This window comes from Pteropus medius, unplaced genomic scaffold (genome assembly GCF_902729225.1).
Source record: "Pteropus medius unplaced genomic scaffold, Ma_sr-lr_union100, whole genome shotgun sequence".
Taxonomy (NCBI): domain Eukaryota; kingdom Metazoa; phylum Chordata; class Mammalia; order Chiroptera; family Pteropodidae; genus Pteropus; species Pteropus medius.
The window spans coordinates 12,398,805-12,419,375 of NW_024354503.1; the positions used below are offsets into that span (position 1 = coordinate 12,398,805).

The 20,571-nt window shown below is 38.7% G+C and overlaps 1 protein-coding gene across 2 annotated transcripts; it reads right to left on the bottom strand.

Moving 5' to 3' along the window:
- Positions 1-2,216: 2,216 nt before the first annotated feature.
- On the bottom strand, positions 2,217-16,330 carry ANKRD66 (ankyrin repeat domain 66). Of its 2 annotated transcripts, none has more exons than XM_039854483.1 (4): positions 16,244-16,330; positions 10,550-10,724; positions 8,590-8,818; positions 2,217-4,446 (listed from the first exon to the last, which is right to left on the bottom strand). In XM_039854483.1, the coding sequence occupies exons 2-4, from the start codon at positions 10,710-10,712 to the stop codon at positions 4,287-4,289; spliced, it is 552 nt and encodes a 183-aa protein (XP_039710417.1). In that variant the 5' UTR covers positions 10,713-10,724; positions 16,244-16,330; the 3' UTR covers positions 2,217-4,286. The 2 variants fall into 2 exon arrangements, with proteins under 2 accessions (XP_039710417.1, XP_039710416.1); XM_039854482.1 differs by lacking the exon at positions 2,217-4,446 and adding an exon at positions 4,866-5,287.
- Positions 16,331-20,571: the final 4,241 nt, after the last annotated feature.

A 20,571-nucleotide genomic window follows, 5' to 3' on the forward strand; every position in this document is an offset into this window, starting at 1 on the left:
AAAATAACCCTTTCTTTTTCTACTTTCCTTTTCTCTTCTCTTCTCTTCTCTTCTCTTCTCTTCTCTTCTCTCTCTTCTTTTGTACTAGCTCCCTTGCCCCACCCTTCTTCATATAAAAACCTTCCTTTCAAGTGGTTAGATGGGACACTGCCAGATTCATGAATCTTTTAATGAAACCAATTAGATCTTCAAATTTACTCAGTTGAATTTTGTTCTTTAACAGAGGAAAAGATCTGTCTAGGCCTCTCTCCTTAGCTTGCAGATGACAGTTTTCTCCCAGTGTCTCTTCATATCGTCTTCCCTCAATGTGTGTCTCTTTTTATAAGGACATTGATCATATTGGATTAGAGGCCTATTCAACTCTAGCAAAACCTCATCTAGACTAATTATATCTGCAATAACCCTATTTCCAAATAATACCACCTTCTGAGGTGCTAGGGGACAGCAGTTCAACATATAATTTTGAGGGGACACAATGCAACCCACAACAACTTCCATTTCTCATCTATAAAGTCAAGACAACAGCATTTTCTAATATTTTAAAACTTTCTTTATTATTTTTTTTTTCAGTAAACATTATGCTTCTAGGTAACAGGCATCCAAAGTGGGATAAAGCACCTTCTGGAATACACAGCCTACTCAGGTCTTTCATCTTTTGAGTCTCAGAACCAAGAATAGTGTTAGGCACAAAATATAGGCTATATTAATATTTGATGAATGGCAAAAGGAAAGGAAGAGAAGAAGGGAGGGTAGGAGGGAGGGAGGAAAGATTCTGCTTGTTACACATCTTCCTTAGTAACAAAAAAAACCATTGCTTGTCATTTCCTTAATTAGTCCAAGGCTTTGTATAGTCCAAAATCACTGATTCTAACAAATAGGAACATCTTAATTTAAATATTCAGATCAGATGCCTGGTGTGACTTTATCAGGGTGTGGACAAAATAGGGGCAACATACTAAACCTGACAAGTTCAGGAGAGGCCTGCATCATGGGCCTTACAAACTCAGAGACCAAAAGTAACAACATAGGATGGTCTGAACATAAAAATTCTTAACTAAAAAAAAGTCACGGTGGGTAGTCATGTCCTAGGCCTGAAGTTTCCTTGACAAAGGTCAATCTTTATTTTAAGCGAACCTGTCTATTATCTTTTTATATCTAAGATAACATACCTTTGAAATGTCAGAGTAATCTTTTCCAGACCCCGCAAGGCACAACTGCCAGCACCAGAGCAGAGACCACAAAACTCCTCATTGTTATCTCGTTGCCCAAATACCATCTCTATGTGCTGTACCCACCAATGTAAAAGAAGTATGTGTTTATCGATTTTTCCTTCTTACCCAATCTCAGAGATTTCCCTGCTTTGCTTTCTCCTGTCCCCCTTGATCTACCACTAATGGATTTCATACAAACCTTCTTATTTCTCCTCCTTTTAGTCTGCTGTATAAAATAAGCTGTAAAATTGCCATTCTCTGGAGCATTTTCTCAATCCATTGAGATTTTGTTTCCTGGAAATTGTCATCAGTTTGGCTCAAATAAACTTATAAAAATTCTCTCTGTGTTTGGATGTTTCTTACATCAATAAAGGATAACATTTTGCTTTATCTTGGTTTGTTAGTCAGCCTAGGGCTAAGGGTCTCAGACTCTGCGTGAGGATTCTAATATCATAATTTTGTGACCAAATCTCCAGACTCTTCTGCAGTTTGGTCTCTGACCCTGGTCAAGTGACGAGGTCATTTTGCAGTCTTAAATGCTGTCTGCCTGACGAACTGCTTTCGCTGCATTGTTCCTTTCACCACAAAACTTGTTTTACTAGTTTATTTTGCAGACTTCAAGAGAAACTGAGGTGTTTGCCCAGGTCTTGTGACTTCCTCCCACTTCTGCTGACCATAACTTATTACTTCGACTGCTGACCATATCCGGTGACTCTACCTTCTGACATGAGTCAACTGAAACTGTTGTAGCCACCAAAAGACACATGGACCACCAGAAAGCAGTGAGTTATAGTAAACACACTCTTTATTCAGCCAGCTGGGTCTGCCAGGGATACGCAGACCCCAAAGTAAGCAGCCCTGAAATGCAGAGGTACAAGGTTTTTAAGTTCTAAACCCCATTCCTCATTCTGTCTGAACACAAAGGTCTGTTTTTCTTCTATTCACTACCTGTATGCAAGCGAGGAGTACAGAAGCAGAAAATTTGTTATTAGAATGTTATTAAAATGTTATGTTCCCATAATTAATAGCCTATGTTCCCATGGCAATGGCCAAACAGTAATTTCCTACAAGTAATAAATCTCAAACAGTAATTTCCAATCAAGCAGTAATTTCCAGCCAATACAAAACAACCCATTGTTCTTATCTCACAACCCCATTTGCTGACCACTGAGTCAGTTTACTCTTGAACATCCAGTTGCCCCTATCAATCAGAAAATGAATGACGTAGTTCACTGTCTTATTTTCCTAGAAACCTGTCCCTTTGACTCATACTTTAAAAACCCTTGCCTTATTTTTCCCACCGCAGAACACACGGCTTCACTTTATGCTGAAGGCTATGTTCTCTGATTTGCAAATCATATCAGAATAAAACTCATCTAATTCCTCAGAAGAGTCCAGTGGAAGTTTTGTTTATAAGCATTAGATGTGATCTTGGAGATCTAGTTCTATCTTGTTTTACAGATAGGGGATCCTGTCCCAGAAGCACTGCCCACAGTCACAGAGCCGGTTTCCCTGATAAGTCAAGCCTAGAATGGCTTCTCTCTTCTTCCACTGTCTTTTCTATACTTGCTTCTTACACAATAACATAAACAGCTAATCCCTCCCTACCTATGAGAGTGGGAGAGAGCAGATGAATACTCCAAATACCAGACCCTTCAAGTGCTGCAAATCATTACACAGGCCTTACTGAAATGAACTGAGTATCACCTCGGAGTGAGAGCAGGACAAATGAAGGTCATCTATTATGATGCATGCACCCTTTGAGGGATAAGCCTGGGGTCACTGTGAAGTAACCTCAGCCTTGAGGCTACTTGGTTGAGAGCTTAATTTCAGGGGCCAGAAAATACGTGGGCACGCTCATTCATGGCATTGATGGGCTTAGAGAGAACACTGTTCCCAAATTCCCATTCTGGACTGATGCTAATGCTCGCTGGCAAGCTATTCTTCGTTGTTACCTATCTGGGACAATGAAGGCTGTGAAAATAATAACCACCACCACAACTGACATTCAATCACATTACCGTGTGAAGGGCATTGTACTAAATGCTTGACATACATTAGCTTATTTAGTCCACGCAATACTGTGGCATAGGCACTGGTAATCTCCCCAATTTACAGATAGGAAAATTAGAGAAGTTAAGCACCCATACAAGTTCCCACAGCTGAAAGAGCTAGAGCTTTGTCCAATCCAGGCAGACTTTAAAGGCTATACAAGATCAGCCAGGTGGCCTAGGGCGAGTCACTCAACCTCTCAAAACTTTAGTTTGTGATATCACCCAGGGATGATACTTACTTTGGAGCTGTGTCATGCAGATTAGACATAAACACGTAAAGTGCTTAGTATACCATCTACCCGGCAACGAATTCTTTATACAAAGAAATGATGTTAATACCCTCTTCCTGTTCTCAAATACTATACAAAAATTCATGGGAGAAGAAGTATATTCCTTCTAATGACTCATGAGAATAAGGATGAAAGGAGAACTCAATAAGGACACTGGGAGGCCATGGGGTTATGGACACAGTAAAGGCCCCTGAGATCACTGTACTTATCACAGTTTAGTCCAAGTATGTCTGGCCAGTGGAAGACAGGCTGTTATCCATGTCATGAAACTAGACAGGGTATATTTATGGATTGAACAATGAAGAGTCTCATTTGGTCTATAAAAGGCATTATTCCTGCATGCCTTTGGAATTCCCAGTGAAAAACTGAGCTCACTTCTATAGTAAAACATTAGCCATTACATGGACCAGTTAGCTACAGTGTGCCAATGCCAGCATTTTGCACACATCCTCTCATCTCATCCTTACAACAACACCGGAAAGTAAGGATTATTCGGCCTCTTTCATAGAGGATGATACAAACTTAAGTCTGCTTAACTCATAAGCCCATAATCTTAAAACTGTACTTATTAGAAAAGACTGGTTGCAAGGGGGAAAAAATAAAAAGAGGAAACAGTATTATGAAAGTAGTATTTTGCAGGTTTCCTAAGTAATGAATCAGAATTGGAAATTAGAAAATTGTTCTCTCTCTCTCTCCATCTATTATCTCAGTTTTCTCTTTGTAAAACCTCTCTATCTTCTCAACGCTATTGTAGAATTAGCTACTCGTGAAGACTCTTTTCGAGTTCCCGGAAGAAGAATCATGTTGGTCCATCTGGAGTCAGGGGTCTTCCAGTGTTCATACTGGTTGAGGACCAGTACAAACATGGCAAACAGGAACCACCTCTGTGAACTGCAGGGCATAGAGAAAGGGGATTGATGCGCAGGGTGGATAAACACTAGAAAGGTATCTTCCCAGCTTTACTACTTTCCCTAAGATGTTCGAGTAATTATTTCAGAAAATTCAAACCTAACATGATCTATATTAACATAAGCATTACTTGAGGAATGTGTAATAAAGATGTTAGGTACCTAAAGACATTGCTTTAGGCAGAGAAATTAGTAAACCTGGAATGTAGGGCAGTCAACTAAAGTGTACCAGGTCAGCTGCTGGCCTTAAATATTTTCTAGTTTCTAAGGCAGTGCTATCTGATGGGGTGGTAGGGGGTGGTGGGGGGGCAGGAAGCAAGGCTCATATGTAATTTTAAATATTTTAGTAGCCACATTTTTTAAACAAGTGAAAAGAAAGAGGTAAAATATATGTTAATAATATTTTTTATTTAACCCAACATCCAAAGCATTATAATTAGGAAAAATATAATTAAAAAATAAATGAAGGAAGACAGCCTCCTAATAATATGCGGATCGCTCTACAAATGTGAGCACTTGAAGAATTAGCAGTGCCTTCTTCAAGCTAAGTGCCTAACCGCCTTTGACTCTGTTAACTTCTCATTATCATTAACATCACATTATGGTTTCAACATGTAATCAATATTAAATATTATTAATGATCTATTTTACATGTTTTTGTACTATGGCTTTTCTTATTCTTTTTCTTAGTACTGTTTTGATTCGAAGAAGGAAGAGACAGCTCCATCTCCCTTTTCTTGGCATCCCAGTCTTCATCCCACTGATCCAGTGGCAGCCCCTTCTGCCTGGCCCTGCAACGGTGGTCCCGGCACTCAGGCTCGGCCCTAGGAAAGAGGAAGAGAAGAGCTCTTGAAGAGCAAGAAGGAGAGCCTGGCCTGGCTTCAGAATAGGCCTCTCTTGCTTGCCTTCTGCATAGAGCCTGGGTGCCTCAGAGGTCTAATCAACAAAGGAGGCCAAATTCGATCAAGCCTTTCCAAGCTATACATAGGGAAGTCTCAGACAGTAAAGAAACTGCTTAGAGGTAGAGAAAAACAATGTGCTCAGAGTGAGATGTTAACAGAATCAAAGGCAGTCAGGCACTTAGCTTGAGGAAGGCACTGCTAATTCTTCAAGTGCTCACATTTGTAGAGTGACCAGCATATTATCAGGAGGCTGTTTTCTTTCATTTATTTTTTAATTGTATTTTTTCTTAATTATAAAAGCCATGTCTGTTCATTGTAAAAATATTTAAAAGTACAGAAACATATAAGGGAGAAAATAGAAATTACTTATAATCATATATGTACTGTATGTATTGATGATTTGTGTAAAGAACAGTTACAGATGAGATAGACAGACAGACAGATTATTGTACACACATGGACAATGGGAGGTGTACATATGTACCATTTTGTATAAGAGGCCAAAGGTGAATGTGTGACTTGCTGAAAGACATTGGTGAAAGTCACTTCACAGAAATAAAACTTTAGCCAATATGATGACAAATGGAATTTTAGAGGATAGATAATGGTACAGGTAGGGCAAACGGTATCTTAAGTGCAAAGTGTTATAAAAAGCACACTTTGTTCAGAGGATAGCAAACCTGCTTGTTCCTCAGCCCCCATTCTCCCAGCAAGCTGGAAGTGACCTCTCAATAATCAAACCACATTCATTCAGTGTACCTCTCAACATTCAGTGTCCCTCTTCTGCCCTGCTATTATGACCCTTGGCACTTTCTGTCTTGTATTAGTTATTTGTGTAAACAAGTTGTCTCCCAGACAGAGAACTTCTTGGTGTCTCAGCACTGTGTCTGATTTCTCTTTAAATCCTTTCTAGCATTTAGTTCAGTGCCATGCACATAGTAGATTTCCAAAGTATTTGTTAAACTAGAGATGTATGACTTAGAGAGGCTGAACCAAAAGTTGATTTGTTCCAATAGGATCCCTAGGATATTCAGAAAATTGTCAAATACTGTCTAGGCTTATTTTGAAGCTCTCTCACTTCCTTCCTCTTCATCATCCTGGCCCGGGAGCTCACCTACTTGCAACATGAAGTGTTAAGAAATTTCTTAAGTGGTTTCCTCACCTATAGTCTTTAAGTGCCTCCAATCTTACCTGCACAGCACCGCTGCTGCCTCGTGCACTGCAGGCCTAACTTTGCTGAACTAGCTGTTTCAGCTTGTCGGTCTCCTGATGAGTTCACACTCATATGCTCGCCTAGCTCACTGTGGTCACCCGCTCACCCACCTGACCTTCTTCTCCACTTCTCTCCAGTGTGAATGCTCTGCTTAGCCAGGCCACTCCTTCCTCCACTATTCTTCCATCTCCTCACATATACAGTTTCCAACTGGTGCCTTCTCTTCCAATCAGCATCTTTCTCCTTCCTCCATTAGCCAGGTCTTAGCTATTTTTCAAGGTCCAAATTAATTTTCCCTCAACCAGAATTTCTCCCCTCTAACCCCGGTTACTCTCAGAAGGGAAGTTCCTTGTGGGGGACAATGCTGAGTAGAAATGACTTACACGTGATGCATTTTTTTATGTCTGCTCAGCATGGTCCGCCCACTTTCCCCGGCAGTGTGGCACTCCAGACTATTTGGAGGAAGCACTTCTCTCCCACTTCAGCTATGCCGGGGTGTGAATAATGCACATCCATCGACTGGTCACTAGGGAGGGGCTGAGATTACTCAGAGAAAGTCAGTGGAGGAGAATCAAAAACAGGACCCTGAGGAATTTCAGCATCTAAAAAGCACGTAAAAATAGGAGCTTGGACAAAATCATAAGAAATAGTTACGTAGGTAGAAGGAGAACTAAAAGAGAGTAACATAGAGCAAGAGAGAAGAGTTTCAAGATTATCAAATACCAAATTAGGTGGAGGTAAGATGTGAATTTAGACAAGGCCATTGATTTAGCAAGACTCTCCCTGGTAATTTGGATGAGAACTGACTCTGTGTAATGATAAATCTTGCACCATGTCCCATTTTTGAACTTGGTGCCCCATCTCTCTTACCTGACATAATTTTTATATAATCTAAAATAATAATTATAATAATTATATGTTATGTTTTTAAAATTATAATAATGCATAATTATAAAAATTATAATTTTTGTATGATTTAAAAACAATACATTTTACATAACTAAAACACTATAGTTTCCACCCCACACTAGTCATTTCAATGAAAAATTAATAAAACAACTCAAACGATAGTTAGCTGGACTTCCTCATTTCATTTTCATCGACCTGAGATCACTTAGTTGGCAAAGACCTTGATCACAGGCTCTTGTTTTGTAGTTGAGCCCCTTGTGATTTTAATGCCCCCTAGTATTTTTGGCCACTAGAATTAAATAATTTAATTCTTAATTAGGATGTAGGTATAGGCTTTAACTAAATGTTTCAGTTGCCTTGGTTGTTAAGTAGCTTATGGTCAAAGATTAAGAAAGTATGTTAATTAGTCATGTTCTGAAGGATGGCCTTTGAAGTAAATTCCAGGAGAAATATGTAAAAGTACACTTAGCTTGAGATAATAGAAAAGTATAGCTAGTTAAACACAAAACAATGATATCTTAAACCGTGGCGATGGTCGCAAGATGTCTAGTTTCTGCTTTTTGCCTTAATGGTAACTGATACACATTTATGAGATACTTTGCAGAATCTTGGTTTTTCAACCCAGCACCCTTTATCCTCACAGTATAATTTTGTATTGCTGATGCCTGTTTCTTTGCCAAGCAGTTTGGAGAGATAACTTCATGGTCTTGAGGAGAATTTTTGAGTTTGTTCTGCAGAAGGAAAGCACGTTTTCAAGGTAGCTGCGACCAGCTGCTGATGCCCAGGAATCTTATATGAAAAAGCATCACCTGTGACTAAAGAAACACAGACTTCTCCCTCAGTTTCCTGGAACTCCCCCTGCCCCCAAACCCCATTCCCTAAAAACTCTCTACTTTTGCTTTTTAGGACAGATGAATTTGAGAGGTCTTGCTCTCCCATCCTCTCACTTTGGACAAACTGAATAAACCTTTCTCTATCTCCAAGCACCAGTATCTCAATGTTTTGGCTTAATAGCTCATAGGGCACATGAATCTTAATTTTGGGAGGTGATTCTACACCCATTTCTCCACCCTTTCTATAGTTAGAAATGAAAGGAACTTACTTCTCCAGGAAAGCCACACAAGCTTTCTGCCCGTAGATCTGTGCAATCCTTTTTGGTGTGTCTCCAAAGAAGTCAGGGGCGTCAATGGCGGCGTGCAAAGCATGGAGAATTTTGAGCACATTCAGATGGCCTGACTCAGCTGCAAAATGAGCTGGGGTCCAGCCCACATCAGTTACCAAGCAGGGCCTGGCTCCGTATTCTATGAGGAGTTGCATCCCCTCCATATGACCTTAGAGGTACCGAGAAGAAACAGGAGGTTAATTGAGATTAAAATGTCTCCGCTGGCCAAAGGCCAGCACTGGTCTAGGGAGCACACAAGAGGGGAAGACATTTGCCTGTGAGGCCCCTCCAGTTTCCTAGCATCATCCCCTCCTCCCTTTTTCCTTTCCTTAATGAGAGACTCATTGCTCCACCTTTACCCTCATGAACGCTGTTCTCAACTCAGGGCCTGAGACCCTCTATTCTCTCTACTCCTTCCAGGACACACCCCTTGCTTGCCCATTCCTGCAGGCCCTGCCTGGAAATCTTGCTTTCTCTTGCAGGTCACTTATACACTTGCCTGTGCTGGCACTGGTAAGGCATTCTGCTTTTGGCATTCTCAATGTTGCTTTAACAAAATATATATTTTGTTACAACATGAATGAACCTCAAGGGCATTATGCTAAATCAGACAGACAGATACTGTATAAGCTCACTTATATGTGGAACCAAAAAAACAAAAAACAAAAATCAAGCTCATAGATACAGAGAACAGATTAGATAGATAGTTTTGGGCTGGGGGGAGTGGCAAAATGAGTGAAGGTGGTCAAAACGTACAAACTTCCAGGTGTAAAATAAGTAAGCCATGGGGGTATAATGTATAGCATGACAACTGTAATTAATAATATTGTATTGCATATTTGAAAGTTGTTAAGATAATAGATTTTAAAAGTTATCACAAGAAAAAAATTTTGTAACTATGGATGGTGATGGATGTTACTAGACTTATTGTGATAATTTCACAATATATACAAAAACCAATCATTATGTTGTGCCTGATACTGAGATAATGTTATATTTCAATTATATCTCAATAAAAGTAATTTAAGCCCCACTTACATTATAGCTAGCACAGGCTTTCTAGCCAGATAGATGGAGATTCATACCTGTCAATAAATACCACTTGCTAACTATGACACCCCGATAAGAAACAGATGCCTGAGGCTCAGTTTCTTCATTTGTAAATTAAGGGTATCACCACTTATCTCAATGAGTTCTTGTGAAGTACATATGATATAAAGTACATAGTATAGTACCTAGCATATAGCAAATGCTCACTAAAAGATTCTCTAGTATAGCTACTGTGACACTGTACCTAAATTTCTACAAAATGCTCTCAACTGATTGTTCTGAAGCAGTCTTGCTTCCTGCCGATCCATTCTCCATATAAGAGCCAAAACAAATTTTTAAAAAGCAAAGTTGGCTATAGCACTTTCTTACTTAACATTCTTCATTGGCGTTCTATTGGCAAAGACCTTGACAAGCCCATTGGCTGAGTGATTGCCACTATCCTTCTCCAATTCTATAACTGAGCAATGTTAGGCATGGGGACGTAACAAAGAAAAAGACAAAGTCTCTGTTCTACTACAGGAATGATACTCCATTCCTGTTAGAAGTCAAGAGAGCAGAGACTAATATTAATTGAGAGCAGGCTATGTGCTAGGAACTGTACATCCATTATCTTACTGAATCCTCACAATAACATTCCAAAGAAGCATTATCACTCCCATTATTTAGATGAATAAACTAAGGCCTAGAGGCATTAAATAACTTGCTTAAAGTGCTACAACTAGTAATTGGTGGTCCATGATTGAAATGTTCCATCTGGCTCCCAAGAAATGTTTTTTTCTACTACATACAGGCCGCTGTCATGAATGGTGGCCTCAAGGGGATAGATTCTACCTAGGCATTGCCCGCTCACCTTTGATTGCAGCCCAGTGAAGTGGGGTTCGGTCATTCCAGTCCACATCCTTATAGTTTGGGTCACAAAGACCTTTCTTCAAAATCTTTTTCACTAACTTGTAGTCCCCTGCAGCCACAGCTTGATGGAGCTTTGTCATGTCTGACATTTTGGTCAATTCCATGATGAAAAACAACTACGGGAAAAATAGGCCACTTAGGAAATTTTCTGCAACTCTTTATTCCTAGTGAGTGATTCCATAAGATTCTTTGCCATGTGCTTTCTTTCTTACTTCAAAAATTTGCAATCAGGGTTGCTTCATTTGTGCGTTCTGCTGAGTGTGTATTTGGATCTTAGCTACTATAGTTAGTGCATGCCAGTCTCTCATTCAAAAACTATCAATAGCTCTCTTCTGTCTACAGGACTATATGCTAAATTCATGAGCTGGCATTTGCTATTTGGTCTCAAAACACTTTCCAGTGCTATTTCCTACTCCAACTCCAAAGTGCTAGTAGTGTTACTCTAAGCTAATTGTTTAATTCTGTGTCATATCTTTCTCATCTGTAAAATGGGTATAATTTGTCAGCTTTGTTGTGAGGATACAGTGACAATCTATGTGAAAAGTTTATGCCAGATACAGAACATATCCTCCATGGAAATTAAATACTATTGTCACACCAATTCAGGAGATAGACAAAGTATAAACATATAAATTAAATGGCAACAATTATTTACACATTAAGATGTAAACCAATTGTTCTTAAATCATAACCTATAGATACTTAGAAATCCCTGGGACTCTTTTAGAGACCCATAAGGTTAAAATTATTTTTATAATATTAAATTATTTTCATAATAATTTCATAAAATTGCTCTCATAATATTAAAACATCATTGACCTTGTTCACCGTACTAACAATTGCCCTGATGATTCAAAAGACATGGTGTAGAAAATTGCCAGTGCCCAAAATAAAGAAAGGCAGTAGTGGCAGTGACACCAAACTGGACTGGCAGTCATGGTATTCTTTGCCACCACACACATACAGTTAAAAAATAAAATAAAATAAATGAACAAATAAACAAAAAAAGGCTAGTTTCAGTAAAGAAACTAAAGCAATAAGAATTACTATTTTTTGTTAAATTTTACCCTTGATTACATGACTTTATAAAAGTGATTTTAAAAAATATTGTGTAATAAAATGTGTCAACATTTGGAAAGTCTGCATAACTCTGTGAACCAATATTGTCAGTATGACAACTGTATGTTATTACAAAATCATGCAGGAATAAAGAGATCCATTCAGAAAAGGCCGATGGATTTTAATAAAACGGAGTATGAAGAGCACACTGAGATCATTTCTGATTCCAACTAACATTTAAAGCACTCCCCCTTGTCCAGTTTTGGTGTAATAACAAAGAAAAATATCCACGATTATCTGAAAAGGGTATAAAATGCTCCCTTTTCCAATTTCATATATGTGCAAAACCAGATTTTTTTTGTATACTTCAACCAGAATAAACTAAATGCAGAAAGAGATATGAGATTCCACCTGTCTTCTATTAAGCCACATAGTAAAGGATTTGACGAAAAAAGTCAAACAGTGCCACTCTTCTCACATTTTTGTTCTAGAAAATATAGCTATTTTTTATGAAAATGTAACTTATCTTATTGTGTATTAGGTTTATTATGACTTTTGCAAATGAATTAATACACATTTTAAAGTTTTCTCAGTTTTAGTTTCTAATAGGGTAAATATTGGTAGCTATAATCCACATGAACGAAAACTCTCTCTGGGGTTCTCAGTGATTTTTAAGAATGTAAAGGAGTCCTGAGACCAAAGAGATTGAAAATTACAGATATAAAAAATAAGGGACTGAGATAGAAGGGAAAAAATGAAGAGAGAGCCACTTGAGAAGGGGTTATCAGAATTCTCTTTGGTCTCAACATTTAAGTTGAAATCTCAAGAGGAAGTTGGAGTCCACCATACAAATTGTGACCCAGTAGCAGCAACACCACCCAGGAAGTTTTAGAAATGCAAATTATTGGGCCCCAAATAAGACCTTCTGAGTTAAAAACTGGGGTAGGAGAAGTAATCTGTGTTATAGTAAGTCCTCTAGGTGAATCTGATGTACGTGGAACCATGAGGACAGTCCTAGAGTGGGAAAGAAGAGGAGGAAATGACATAATTAACATTCAATGCCCTACGTGTTATGATGACAGTGATTTTCTGGGGACAGAAGGAAAGACTCATTCACCAAGACTAGGAAGTAAAGGCACTTTTCTTCAAAAATGACCTAAGCTGGGTCCAGAAAGGATGAATAAGAGTCATCTTGGGCACTGACAGTGGTGAAGGAATCCATGAGGCACAGCACGTCTATGGCGGAAAAGGTACATTCTGCCAAGTGTAAGTTGCCCTGCTTCTAATGTGTAGACCAAGGGTCCACAAACTTTTCGTGTAAGAGGCTGGATAAGAAATTTTTTAGGCTTTGTAGGCTTAGAGGCAAAAATCAAGGCTGTTACGTAATAAGAAAAACTCCTTCCCTGTTTACAAAGGGTGGGCCTTCCTGGGAGAGGAAGGATTGGCAATGGTAGGTGAACATTCAGTAGACATTCAGCTGAAGACATTCTCAAGGCAAAGAGCAACTGGCCCGATGGGGAGGGGCCTGGCCCATAGGATGGTCACTTTTGCTCTGCCCCAGTAATACCCAGATCCCAGCATGCTCTCGCTCCTCTCTAAAAGCCCGACCATCACAAGTTGACAGCTGCCTGGAGGCAAGGTGACTTGACTGGACTGCAATTCCACTGCTCAGTGGCCAGCAGTTGCCAGCAGTAGAGTTCCCGAAGTGTAGGTAGTGACCAGCAGGACCCTTGGCAGCAGCTAGATACAGTGGTGGACTCAGGAAGCAAGTGCTGGGAACAGACAGGGGAGTGGAGGCAGAGAGAGTCACTGCAGCTGGCTCTCTCAGGCTCACAGTGCCTGCCTAATGAGACCCGCCACCACAGGTGGTGACCAGAAGTCTATGAAAACAGGCAGAAGCCAGATTTGGCCCCGCAGACCATAGTTACCAACATTTAATGTATATACAACATCTGGGATCTTGTTCAAATGCAGATTCTGACTCAGTAGGACTGGGATGGGGCCCAAGGTGCTGCATTTGTAATAAATTCCCACAGTGACTACTAGTTCATAAACCACACTTTGAGTAGCAATATCCTTCTAGCTACAAAACAGGGAAAAGACAGCAGAGAATAAGACCGGAGACCTGAAGGTAGAGGCAGTTGGGCTGTAGAAGCTGTTCTTCACTGAAGGTCTCCATGGGAATCATCGGTGGGTTTAAAAAATAGGTGCCTGGAGAGAACGCAGTTAGCATTAATTTGATGGCTAGCTGGAGGGCCAGAGGAGGGAGCAAGCAATTGGAGGACTCGTTTTATAAACTATATAGATGTCTAGCCAATGTACTGTATACTTGAAACTAATTTAAATAATTAAATCAATTAAAAAAAAAATAGGAGCCTGGGCCTCAGTCTAAAGTGGTTCGGCATCTCTGAGTATGTAAGACGAGGACATGCCCTTTTACATGAAGTGGATGCTCAGTACATATAGTAAGTAACAGAAGATGGCACAGGACGTATTTTATCTTTTTGGCTTGGCATTTTTGAGACAGCTCTTACACTGGAGCATTCAATGATAAAATAAAACGGTAAACAGTAGTACTAGAGTGTTTCTAATCTGCATGTATGTGTGAAAAGCCAAGCCATTTTTAGACTCAGTTTCTGGAAGCCTTTTTGTTTGTCATTCACACAAAACTTTAAGCAGATTTACACTTAAATCAATTCCATTTGTTCCACATTTGAGTTCATGCCAAGGAAATTTCACAACTTCTCATGAATAAATTGTAATTTAAGTAGATGTTTTTAATAGGTAGTTAAATTTATTTACAGAGAAATTAATGAACTGATCTTCAAAATTCATATAGAAATGCAAGGGATTCAGAATAGCCAAAGCAATCTAGAAAAAAAGAACAAAGTAGGACTCACGCTTCCTGATTCCTAAATTTACTACAAAGCTATGGTAATTAAGACAGTGTGGTACAAAGTACACTGTGTGGCTAGACATATAGAGCAATGGAATAGAACTGAGTCCTGAAATAAACCCTAACATTTATGGCCAATTGATTTTTAACAAAAGTGCTAGGAAAATTCAATGGGGCATAAATAGTCTCTTTAAATGATATTGACACAATTCGATATCCACATGCAAAAGAATGAAATTGGTCCTCTACCTCATGCCACATATAAAACTTAAAATGTATATATCACGGACCTAAATATAAGTCTTAAAACTAAAACTATTAGATGAAAATATGGAGGTAAATCTTCATCACTTTGGGTTAGGCAAAAGTCCATAGATAGGACAATAAAAGGACAAGCAACAAAAGAAAAACAATTAAATAAATTGAATTTTGCTACAAATAAAAACTTTTGTTCTGTAAATGATACCTTTGAGAAAGATTTGCAAATCATATGCGTGATAAGAGATTTGCATCCAGAACTCTTACAACTTAAAAAAAAAAACTCAATTAAAAATGGTCAAAGAAAATAAACAGAAATTTCTCCAAAACAAATATGCACATAGCAAATAAGCACATGAAAAAGTGCTCAACGTCATTAGTCATTAGGGAAATACTAGCCAAAACTACAAAGAGACATCACTTCACACCCACTAGAATAATTATTATCAAAAAGACAAATAATAACAAGTGTTGGTGAGGATGTAGAGACATTAGAAACTGCATACACTGTGGTAAGTGTATAGAATGGTGCAGCCACTTTGGAAAGCAGTTTGGTAGTTCTCCAAAAGGTTAAATATAGAGTTATTACATGACCATTAACTCTAATCTTAGGTATATACCTAAAAGAAAAGAAAACATAAGTCTATATAAAAGCTTGTACATAAATGTTTATAGTAGCATTATTCCCGATAGCCCCAAAGCAGGAACAACTCAAATGTCCATTAATAGATGAATGCATACATAAAAGGTGGGATATTCATACAATGGAATATCATTTGGCAATTAAAAAGGAATGAGATACCAAGACATGCCAAAACATGGATGAACCTTGCAAATATGCTAAGTGGAAGAAGCCAGTCACAAAAGACTGTATATTATGTGATTCCATTTATGTGAAATGTACAGAAGAGGCAAATCTATGGAGATAGAATGTAGATTATTTGTTGCTTAGGACTGGAATGAGATCAGGCTGGGAAGTGACTGCAAAGAAGTAGAGGGTTTCTTGGGGTGATGAAATGTTCTAAAATTAGATAGTGGAGGGTGATGCTTTCACGATTTTGAATATATTAAAAACCACTGAATTGTGTAAAGATGAATTTTATAGTATGTAAACTATATCTCAATAAAGCTGTTTAAAAAATAAATGATACTATTAATTGGATACTTCCCGTAAAAAAATAAAAAATTTATTTGTAGAAAACATAAGCAATTCACTAGCTTACCACTGACTACTAAAATTTAGCAAAGTTTCCTTCACATGAATCCCTGTATGTTTGATTAAGTGCACTTGAATTTCTATCTTTCTGGTACAGGTGTCTCAATGTAAAAATGTAGCCAGTAATTACAAGCTCTAATAAATATGAATGATCCATAAAAACTGCAATAAATATCTGAAGACAAGAGTAAGATAAAAATACTTACTGTCTTGTTTGAAATTGAGATGCTTGGTGCTGGCAGGGAGTCTTAGCTGCCAGAGTTCTGTTGTGTTCACACCATGGAAACTGACCCTTCCTTCCTCATTAAAGCCCATCAATCAACTGTACTAGGTAGTGACCATCTGGTCGCCAGGGGACTGCCCCTCTGCTTTGCACTGAAACTGGTCAGCAATTTCTGTTTGCTTCTGTAGTTTAAGTTGGTCCCTAACAGGTTTTTTTCAAATAACATTTTGATCAAAGAACATGAAAATTGAAAAAACTGACTGCCAATCTCTATGACACTGTGGTGGTAAATTGTTTGGTAACCACTGTGGAGCAGTGGGGACAGAGTATGCCCCTCACGTTCAGAACCAGCTGTGAGATCTTGGGCAAGGCCCTAAACGTTGCCAAGCCTCTTGTTTTTTGTTTTTGTTTTTTCCTCTCCAATTAAATAAAGTTTGAACACCTTTTTGATAGGGCTGTGAAAGATTAGTAGCTGAAATAATTTATAAAGCATCTGGCACAGAGTAGAGGAAGGGAGAGAGAGAGGAAAGGAGGAAGCGCTCCCTTTGCCTTGTCTTTTGTTCCCTTACTCTAAGCATTCCCCACCCCCCCACTGCCCACTCCTCCTCTTCCTCCTCCTTCTTTTTCTTCTCTCTCTCTCTCCTTACTCTCTCTTTTTTTTTTCTCCCTCCATTTCTCTCATACCTCTTTTCCCACATGTATTTGTTGAATGCCTTCTACCTGCCAGATACCGTACTGGGCCTTGTGAAAAATAAGGCACTCACCGTTTCTCTCTTCTTTGAGCTTAGAGTCCAGAGAAAAAGACAGACAGTAAGAAAGAAAACAAATAAATGCATATATATTAAATGCTCTAAGAGAAGCACTAAACACTTGAAGACAACATGTAAGAATCTTTAAAGCATGCTGGAAATTTTCCATTTGTCCCATTAGATCCACTCTTCACTATTCACTACCAGAGGAGGCTTACCTGTAGGGACCATATCCATGGGCTTCAATGCCTTCTGACTTCTTGCTGGGCCTGGCCAATTTCCAGCACAACGTTGGAAGGTGGAAGGAAAATGGGGCTGGAATATTTAGTCATTGGCTTTCTGCCTGATTGTCAGGGATTTGCTGCAGAAGTCACACCTCCTGTCAGGTAGAGTTATTCTCACTGGACCCCAGTCATTGCTATCTCCTCTTGCTTTTTCAGGCCCATGGGTGTTAAGGGCTCTCTGGTGTTGTTTGCCCAGAGTCCCTGTACTATGCCTTTTGGTATTCCTCAAATTCTACTCTCGCCTTGGTAAAAAGTCAACAAATAATCCAGATTGAGAATGCCACTTGCTTCCTGCTGGGATCTGGACCAATGAAGTAGGAATTCTACCAGCAGAGTGGGTAATCCCTCAATGTGGAATTCAGAATGGATGAGTGTAAAGTAAGGTGAATGTGGGAAACCTATATGAAAAGGAGGTTGAGTCCAGATCTGGAAGGCCACAAATGCCATGGCAGGATATCTGGACTCTATTTCTCCCTTTGTACAATGAGAAATGTTGACAGTTTGTGAATGGGGAAGTAAAATGGTTACAAGTCCATCATTTTTAGAGAAGTAGTTTTGCCACAAGAAGGTGTAATGTATTCTGGGGTGAGGGGCAGTCTGGAGGAGGAAGAAAGAGTTAGAAGGCAATAAAAACACATATACTTCGACAGGAAACCCACTTTTAGGGAATAATTTAATACATGCACAAAGATTTAACTGCAAAGATATTCACTGAAGTGCTATTTAAAAATTAAAAATTATAAACCACCCAAATTTGTAATAAATAATCCAAATTTCCACCAGTAAGGGAAAATATTTTATAGCCTTTTGAACTGATACTACAGATGTGTATTGATTAGCTTGGTAAAATGTTAGTATTATATTGCTAAATTAAAGTAGAATCTTATAAAACTGACCAAAAATTCAGTATTTATGCATGTACTTGTTTTTGTGAAGAAAAGTTTAAAATGATATACACTGAATTTGTATTAGCTAAGTAGCATTTTTCCTATAATGAGCATCATAGCTTGTGTAATAAAAGAAACATTTTGTACTTGTCAAAGTAGAGCTTTGGGGGACTTTGATTAACAAGACAATAGTAGGAATGGGCAGGAAGGAACTGATGACATTGTGTATGTAGAATCAAACAACTCCGTGAGCAGGCGAAGGAGCTAGGTGACTGTGAGCCATAGTGCTGTTGAGAGAAACCTGCCGAGTCTTGTATCAAGATAAAATTCCTGTATCTCGATGATGTTAGTAGAAGTATTATCAAGGACTTGAACAAGAGAAAACATCTTGGAGACCGGTTTTGCAGACCAGATCTTGGAGCCCAGTACTGAATGCATACAAACACGTCGATTGTGACGTCCACCTTTCCAGTCTCTAAGAATCACGTCTACAAAAGGCATTAAGACACCGCCAAAGAGGAATGAAAACTAAAGCCTGGCATTGGATAATAAATTTTGGAATTCGCTAAAATATTGAATAAATGATTTTCTTCTGTCCACTTTAGAAACTTGGAAGTATGACGATCTGGGAGGCTGTTGTCCTCTGGCTGAGCTTCACCTCTGGCTGTGCTTCACCTCTGACGTCTTGTGATTCAAATTCCATTCTCTGACTATGACATTCTGCCTTCTCACTTCTGTCATCCTGCCTAGGGTAAGTTCATCCAACACACTCGAATTACCAATATTTTATAGTTCTTCCTGGTTATTTGTATTATGTATGTATGTATGTATGTATGTATGTATGTATGTATATATATGAGTTCTCTTTCCCATAAGTGTATGTATATATATATACACACATATGTGTATATTTGTGAGTGTGTATATGTGTGTGTGTATATATATATACATCTCAAGGTGTATGTATGTATATATATATATATATATATATATACATACACACATATCTCAAGTGCCCACTTTGCTTACCAAATATTGTTCTAAGCAATTTACATTCATGACCCCTTTTAATCCTCACTGCTACCCTGTGATATAGACGCTATTATTATTTCTATCTTACAAAGTAGGAAACTGAGGGATTTAAATGCTATGTAACTTGCCCAAGGCGTTAGAACTAGCAAAAGTAGAACTTGGCTTAACCCTAGGTCTGTCTGACTTAGCCCTTTTAATTACTACATTTATATCCGGAGAAGTATCTGGAAGATATGTACCAAATTGTTAAATAATTACCTAATGAAATTGGGGTTATGGGGACAGCCCTATTTTGTATTTTTATTTATTTTGTGCTGTTTTGTTTAGATTTCTAATAATACAAATGTATTATACCTTAACTAGAAAAAAATTATTTCTGTTCAAATTACCATCAATTCCCTCAGTTTCTTTGCCTTTGGTCAATCCACTCTCCCAATTTCCAAACCGAAGTAATCATCCTCTCTGGTCTTGTTCCTGGACTGGCAAACATTACCGGGGAAAGTGCATCACCAGACTGATTCCATGATGGAGTGAATTCCAGCCACCATGAGGCTCTGAAGGCTTGACATCTTCAAGTGGTTTTCATGCCCATTCCTCAAATTTTCACCTTCCTCATGCTTTATCTCACTCATGCTACAGCCGTGTCTTTTTCATTTCATCTCCATAAAATGTTTTAAAAGTAGTCTACACTTAGAGTCTGTATCTTCATCTCTGCTCCTTACTGATTCCCTGCCTTTAGCTCTCAATTATACGAAAATTGGTTTTAGGGGTTACCGTTGCTCACCTAATTGCTAAATTCTACAGCTGTTTCTTCCATCTTTATCCATTCTGTTCAATCAACAGTGTTGATCATATTTACTTTTTAAAATCCCTCTTCTATCTTGACTTCTGTAGAGCTTCTATCTCCCATTTTCCATTCTTGCTTTGACCAACCTTTCACAATTTCATTCACTGGCTCCTCTTCCTCCTACCTTCCACGAATGTGTTGTTATTTAGAATTCTATCTTCTACCTCTGCTCTCTCTAAAAACTCTTAATGGTCAACTCTTAATGCCCAAATACTCTGGGCATTTTCACTTCCAAATAACTTCTGCCAGGTATATACTGAGCTTCAGACGTGCATAACTAACTACACATGAGATGGTTCCACTCTGAGATGTGCTAGCTCACTACAGAGGGTAAAAGGCCAATTTTCTAGTATTTGTTGATCTCTGTGGCATGAAGACTCCACTACAACTGATTTCCAGCTATCCATGTGAAGTCACTGAATACAGAGTTGGAAAGAAATGTGCACAGGTGGCTCTCTCAAGCAGGAGTAATGTGATTCCATACACCACTTGTTCTGCCTGGTATGCAAGGG

Coding starts and splice junctions, on each gene's coding strand:
- ANKRD66 (XM_039854482.1), bottom strand. CDS start 10,712: ATGGAATTGACCAAAATGTCAGACATGACAAAGCTCCATCAAGCTGTG. Junction 8,819..10,549: donor TCACTGGGCTGCAATCAAAG/GTGAGCGGGCAA, acceptor GGTACCTCTAAG/GTCATATGGAGGGGATGCAA. Junction 5,288..8,589: donor TGTGTGGCTTTCCTGGAGAA/GTAAGTTCCTTT, acceptor CCTCTTTCCTAG/GGCCGAGCCTGAGTGCCGGG.